The 7,336-nt window shown below is 33.2% G+C and overlaps 1 protein-coding gene across 1 annotated transcript; it reads right to left on the bottom strand.

Annotated features, from left to right (window-relative positions):
- Nucleotides 1–1,038: 1,038 nt before the first annotated feature.
- Nucleotides 1,039–6,065, bottom strand: LOC148044664 (interleukin-20-like). Its single transcript, XM_087720850.1, has 5 exons — nucleotides 5,964–6,065; nucleotides 4,140–4,202; nucleotides 3,122–3,274; nucleotides 2,891–2,965; nucleotides 1,039–1,113 (listed from the first exon to the last, which is right to left on the bottom strand). Exons 1-5 carry the CDS (start codon nucleotides 6,063–6,065, stop codon nucleotides 1,039–1,041), a joined length of 468 nt encoding a protein of 155 aa, XP_087576976.1.
- Nucleotides 6,066–7,336: the final 1,271 nt, after the last annotated feature.

The raw sequence follows: 7,336 nt of genomic DNA, 5'->3' as shown, positions 1-7,336 counted from the left end.
ATTTTGATATTGTTTGGGTTTAACAGGTCTACTTCCATTCCATTCCCAATTTATTCTACACATCAAAAATAAGATTTAGGATTTCATCATAAATTCCTTTACAGAGTTTTAGTGCTGTATATTTATTGCAAGTTATTATGTTTAACTAAGCAAAGTATTAGATCAAAACATTATTGTATTAATTACTGTTGCATTTTTCTCCTTATATTTTTGTGATAAAAAGCAGAAAAAGAAGTATCTGTTAAATAAAATATGTGTGTGTCTGAGACAGAGCAAGATCCGTAAAATTTTGTAAAAATATTCCATTTTTATTAAGGTAAAATAAAACCATCAACATTATATAAAATAAGGCATTCAGAGTTCAACATACATGTATTTGTTTGGACTAAAATGTCTTTTAAATTAAAATAATTTTAAAAACTTATAAAATCTTAATAACAATAAATTGTTAACAATAAATACAACAGTTTAAAAATATTACAATGAATTAAATATATTTAAATAGATTAAATAATGCAATAATATATAATTATTTATAAATAGCATTACATTTTTCAAATATTTTTATTTTGTGGTCAATTAATAAATAGATCAAAATAGATCAAAATGATGTCCTCATTTTGAATGATTAACACTTTATGAAATTTTAAAGTCTGAATTCCAAGCAATAAAGCAAGTACAAAATTGTTGCTCAGAGTTGCAGAAGTCTCTGAAATATCCAAGTATTGCTTTCAGCAATCAGCTGAGCCACTGATTCATGCTCTCTGATTGGACATGTCAAAAACAAATGCATTTCTAAGAGTCCCTGAATAGGAAATACTGTATAACCAAGTATTCTGGTTTGCCATTAATCTGACAAACTAGCCTTGATCTTCTAGCCTTAGTGCTTCATCAACAAAGGATTTGGACATCTTTGTTATAAAATAATACAAAATAAATAAATATAAATAAATATAAATATTTTAAATTATTGAAATGAAATATTTTTCTATAATGAAAGTTTGAAGACCCTCTCTTTCTCTCTCTCTGTGGTCAGGTTTAGAAGCTTTCCATCCAGGCAAAGAGGATGTCGATTTCTCCAAGAGCTTTGCTTGTTGCTGCATTCTTATCAAGCTGAAGGGGGGAAATGTTCAAATGATGGTTAATGATGCAGCAAAAAACTTACTTTTGCTTAATGTATATCAGAGATGGTATTCAGTTAGCTCTGACAGGTTCTGGAGAACTGGCAAATAGGCTGGCCCCGCCCCCGCTGCCTCCCAGCCACCCAGCTTTTCTTTTGTTGCTGTTGTTGCTCTGAACAGGAGAATGGAGCTGGAAAGCAGGTTAGTGGAGTAGGGAGGGAATGGGTATTTTGCAGTATCCTTCCCCTGCCAGGTCCAAAAAGCCACGCCCACAGAACCGGTAGCAAAAAAAATTGAATCCCACCACTGGTGTACATACATATAAAAGAAGGACAAGGGTTGCCTGGACTTAATGTTTTTTCCTGTAATTTTTTTAACATCCATATATTCAGTGGGGCATTTAAGTATGCACTCAATCACTTATGAGGTAATTTCTTTAAATTATTACTACAATAGTAGTAGTAAATGATTACAGTCATTTCTCCTCATTACAGCTAGGTCTTGGCTAACAACCACAATTGAAATCAGAAATGCAGTTGTAAGTCATTGCAAATGTAAGTTGAGGCAACCATGTGACTGGATTCATTTTTCCTACATTTTTTTCACAGTGGTTGTTAAGCAAATCACCATGGTCATAAGCTAACCCACTATGTCAAATGGACTCTCTCTTTTTTGCCTAAAACCAGCAACAGATGTCACAAATCATGGTCATGTCAACATGGGACATTGAAACCAGTAATACATGCATGCTAGTTGCCAAGCATCCTAAATTGTCCCAGGGAGGGGGGGGGCAGGGAACAGCATTGCAAGAGCCAGAAGCACATTACAGGCTGTAAGGCACCCATTCATATCTCTAAACAGTAGTAAAAAAAAAAAAGCTAGACATACAGTAAGTCAAGGACTACACACACATACACACACCAGAGGTGGGTTCCTACTAGTTTGCACCTATTCGGTAGAACCGGTTCGTCAAATCTACCGAACCAGTTAGAAGAGGTTCCACCAGTGGACCCGGAAAGCAGGCCACACCTACAGAAGAGCTTCGAAAATTTTTTGAAACCCATCACTGGTCCTTGGATATGATTATTCTACACTATCATGCTCATATTTATAAAACTCAGTAAGGATGACTACTGAGTTTGTGGTGCAATCAGAACATTGCGTGTGTTAAAGTTGTTTTAATGCAAACCAAAGATGCCTTTTAAAAAACAAGTTTACATCATATTCTTATGCATGCCAGTGCTGTGTGTGAGGTAATTTAAGGTGGTTCTAACAAGTGTCGTCGGCATCTTCATATCCGATCACATGGGCGACAAGCCACTCCCATCTGGTCACATGGGCAGCAAGCCACTCCCACAAAGAAGGCCACACCCACAGAGTAGGTTCGAACAATTTTTGAAACCCACCACTGACACACACACGCTATTCTTTTTCATGTTTTTATTTTTTATTCGGGTGGAGTCTATCTTTTGTTCAGGTTAGGGTTTTTTTTTGGTGGGAGGTAGCTTATTAGTTGATTTTGGGAAGGACATTTTGTGGTCTATGTTGTTTAAATATCAAAGTCAAAATTCCTTGCTGATTTACTATAAATCATCTGGATTCTTTCCTTTTGTACAACCATCTGCAATCCAGATGGATCAAAGATTCAGATTCTGAGTAAGCAGAATTGAATGCACATAAAACAGTGAGCTGAAATTCCTTAATTTTGCTATCCATGTCCTTTTCTAAAATAGTAACAGGAGGAAAAACCAATCCCCCAGTCCCTTTACCTTGGCATATTCTTCCAGTAATAACTTGTATCTCTTATGTGATTCTTGCCCACAGGAACATCTGTTTTGATCATGCTGGTTTTAGAAAAATATAAAGAGAAAAGAAACAATGATTAGAGAAATCTGTGTGTGTGTGTGTGTGTATTTGTATAACTTTTAAATATGTATTTGTAGACATCATTTGCATGGCTTTCAATAGCACAGAAAATCAGAGTTGTATGTCATACTTACACATTGTTTCAGCGTTGTCTTAATGCTGAGGAAAGCATTAGCTAAAATGCTGCTTTTCCTTCTAAGTATGTTACTTGTTACATTGTAGTTCCTGAATATATTTTCAACATAAAACCTCAGCAGGTGGCGGAGTAAGCAGCAACTCTCTGAAGTCTAAAAACAAGAACAAAAGCAATTACAATTCCATTAGAGCTATTTACTTTTTTCCCCAATGGTAAGTTCGCAACAAAATTTAAGCCCTTCACTGTTTCAAACTCACATGGAAATCTACAGCACTAACCACTGGTGCTTTTTTGCTAAGATGGTCAGCTGTTTCCATCAACAAAGGTAGAATTCTTTATAAACCTTCAGTTTATTCAGTTGTGTGAAGTCCAACAGTTTACATTATGACTTGCATAAGGGTAATGAGTTATGAATTGAGGCAGGCCACCAACCACTTTCATTAATCTACCTATATATCTATATCAGCTATCAACTATATTTGTTGTTTGGGAAGCCAACCACATATCCTTAATATAGATTCTATAGCAGCTATTGAGCTGACTTAGATTCATATGCAATAGAATATGCAAACTTATACCAATTTTTCTTTTATCTTTTAATCTTAAATATGTCACATAAAAGGACAGTTTAGAGTATAACATAGCAAGCTCTAGAGCTACTTATGGAGGAATGTTATTGCTTAACAGGACTACCTATTCTTACTAACAATTCATGCTAAAACTGAAGAAATAAAAGTCATATCTGGACAAATGTCTACTAAATGTAGATGTATGGAATTATCTGAAATAAAAGGATAGTTAAATGAGAGAAATGCAATTAGGCAGTCACCTTCTACACTTGTACAAACTAAGTGGCTGCTACTAGATTATTTACTTATGAGGAAATATACATAATTTTCATATATAATATATTTAAACTAAATTCCCTTCTGTACACAGCTGGCCTTGCCATGTATTCTTGACTTTCATGCAAACAATTGAGAGCACTCTTGCATTTTAAAAAAAGGTATTCTTACCGAAACATTCAGTAGGATACTTTCCTTCAGCAATTTTATATCTGTTCTCTTATCTTGGGATTGCTGCAATTAAAAGAAGATAAATTAGGTGAATAAATGAAAAAATCATTTAGAAAGTAAATCAGTATGAATGGAAACAGAAGTATTAAATACAAGTCTTATTATTTGGGGGGGGGGGATGAACCATAGAATCCTCATATACTTCGTTTTGTTTCTACTATGGTTAATTTTAGGATCTTTGCTAAAGTAAAATATTTGATACTTATAATGCTTTGGATTGACTTGGCATTTTTTATCCCTAGTCAGTAGGGTTCTCACTTTGAATCACCCTCAGTCCATGATTTATAGAGCCTTATTCTGCAGTTCGGTGTAGTATGATAGAGATAGCAATAAAGGTGGAGAGGGAGGGAACAGCAAAGAAAATCAAGACAATTCATTAAAATTCCTGGCAACTCATTTTAATATTATAATAGAAGCTAATTGTTTTATTACAGAAGTTTTACTACCATAAAAAGTATTACATTTCAGGAGATGTTGAATAGTAGTAAAATAATGACAACAAAGAAAGCATTTAGTAGGTGATTGGTTAATAGCATTGATTTAAGCGATGATATCCTATACACTGAATAGGTACTTTATTTTATGTCTAGTTTATATCCTTGCAAGTATCCTTGCAAAGTATTCCATGCCAAGATCTGGAATGATTATAAGTAGTTTTTATCAGTATCCAATAAGGTAGCCCTTCTCAAAGTATTTCCTCAACTTTGTAAATTCTGGAATCTCTAAACAAACATGGTCAATGGATTTTCTGATATGATATTATGGGAGATGAACGCTAAAGTGTGCAGGTTAATGAAGATTTTTATACAGAAATATCCAAAATCCTACTCTCTATGTTTCAGCCTCTTTAATTATACCACTCCTTTTCTGATCAATAATCATTCGTAAATATCCTAGGTTGGGGGGAAAATAAATCATTGAAGAAATAACTGAAGTTGAAAAAGTGCTTAATTGGATTATTGGAACAAACTCCTTCATTAACTGTAGTAATTAATAAAATTAAAGTGAGGGTCACATAAGGTCAGGATAGCAATATTCCTTAGCATTTATTAGGTGCTGATAGAAGGGCTGATAGAAAGTACATGAGAACCCAGATTGTTGGGGGCAATATGCTGACTCTGTAAACCACTTAGAGAGGGCTGTAAAAGCACTTTGAAGCCGTATATAAGTCTTTCCTCTACCAGAGATTATTTTCCCTGCTAATATCAGAGACTGAATTTGGGAATCTATCATATAGCCTTTATTGTCATTGTACAGCATGTATACAACAAAATTGAATTTAGTCAAACAGGATCTTCTAAATGGTAGTGAGGCTGAGGGACATCGAAGGTATTAGAGAAGAGATATGGGAATATAGGGTTTAGGTGTATATGAATGGATAGGTTTACCTTTGTAAGAGAGAAAAATCAAAAAAGGAAAAACCATTGGCTGTTTATACATACTATGGATAGATACTATGCATGTGTAGTTGATGTATAAGAAAGGTAGAAAATGAATTAATGAATGCTGAATTTGGGAAAGTGAAGAAAAATGTTCCCATCCATCTCTTGGATTTACTTCTCCAGGAAACACTATATTATAGTGCCAACTATATTCTATTTAAGCAATAGGGCCTTCAACTTCAAAAAGGTTGAATATCCCTCACTTCAGTTAAACAATAGTGCTCCTGTAGTTTTTTCCATCATTTTTTTTCATGTGATTAGCATATCAAAAATACAAGAGAAAAATTACTTCAACAAAACACTAATTTAGAATGGTACTTACAACATCATCTTTAATTGCAGTGAAGTGATCTCTTAATTCCCGGAAAGATACCCCATTCACTTCACATTGCCCAAAGCTGAGGCTTCTGCCTTCTGGGGTCATGGGCTCAGCAAAAAGAAATGAAAGAACAAGGCAGACAAATGGTCTGACATCCATCCTTGTTTGACAATTGCAAATGATGCTGTAAAAAAGATACAAATTATTCAATGGTCTGCTAACCTGGAAGTATAATTTTTAACAACTCTAAATAACAACAAAAATCTTAGAAGGAATTGTATAAAATAGCCCAAATATCTGCTACCCAAAATGGTACTCTGAAAAATTAGGGATGTTCTCTAATGCGTTTACAGTGCATTCATATAAATTGATCCATTAAATTCAATGGAAGTTGAAGGTAAATTATATAAAGAATTACAGTGTATCCTAAATTGTTTTCTATTTTTTAAATTTGTGAAATTTCATAAATTTCCCCATTCGGTTAATTCAAGAGCAGTATTTAATATCAGAATGCTTTGTTTGTACTTTAAAAGTACATATACATTTATTTCTATACATCCTTGATCCACCATCAGGTTAGGTTAGGGTATCATTTCCACTTTGATATAGTGACATGCACATTTTGTCCAGTTAATGTGAATATAAATTTTTTCTGTTCTTGATTTATCCTTTTTACTAAAAATATATTTAAATTACTACTTAATTCACCTTTCAAAACTCAATCACTCAGGTATTAATGATATCAGTAGTATAAAATATGATTTCTTTATATTTTATATTAACTTAAGACATTATTTCTAATGCTTACCTTAGAGACTTATTTGTTCTGACTTGCAGTCATGTGTAGTTCTATCTGTCTGTCTTAGTCCTTTATATATATATAGGCTTTACAGGAAATTTTCTTTACCTGAGTGTGGGTGGAGTTTAAAGCTCTATTCTCATTTTCTCTCTAGTGTTTCATTTGCATATTTCAAAGAGTTTCCCTAAACCAAAATCCAAAAAAATTCTAGAGTCATGAGTAAGTAGCAGATGACATAAGGTAAATGATAATGATGAAAGTGGTAGTGGTGTTTTTTTGTTTTTTCTTTTTCTTTCTTTTTTTGCTCTTTTGCTTAAGTCTACTGCTATTTCAAAATTTGGAAAAAATAGATCACACAGGAATGTGTATTAATGATTTTTAAAATATGAAATCTAAACATTATACTTCAGGCTGTTCATGTGGGGAACAATTGATTTTACTGTAAATAATTTGTCACCTTATATTTTAAAAAATATTAAGAAGGTTATTAAGAACAAAAAAAAGGAATAGCTTCAATTTTAAAACATTAGTATCTGCAAATAAACAATGGGAGCCATTATATCATCACATAAAACTA

This window comes from Thamnophis sirtalis, unplaced genomic scaffold, assembly GCF_051295495.1.
Source record: "Thamnophis sirtalis isolate CommonGarterSnake01/CBP01778 unplaced genomic scaffold, rThaSir2_p1.2 scaffold_7, whole genome shotgun sequence".
NCBI classification, from domain to species: domain Eukaryota; kingdom Metazoa; phylum Chordata; class Lepidosauria; order Squamata; family Natricidae; genus Thamnophis; species Thamnophis sirtalis.
This window is presented reverse-complemented; position numbering and strand designations above follow the sequence as displayed.

What these genes read in the sequence shown, in the direction of transcription:
- LOC148044664 (XM_087720850.1), bottom strand. Translation starts at nt 6,065, where the DNA reads ATGACCCCAGAAGGCAGAAGCCTCAGCTTTGGGCAATGTGAAGTGAAT. An exon ending in CTGCAATTAAAGATGATGTT is followed by an intron (nt 4,203 to 5,963) that starts GTAAGTACCATT and finishes TTTTAATTGCAG; the next exon opens with CAATCCCAAGATAAGAGAAC. An exon ending in TACTGGAAGAATATGCCAAG is followed by an intron (nt 1,114 to 2,890) that starts GTAAAGGGACTG and finishes TCCCCCCTTCAG; the next exon opens with CTTGATAAGAATGCAGCAAC.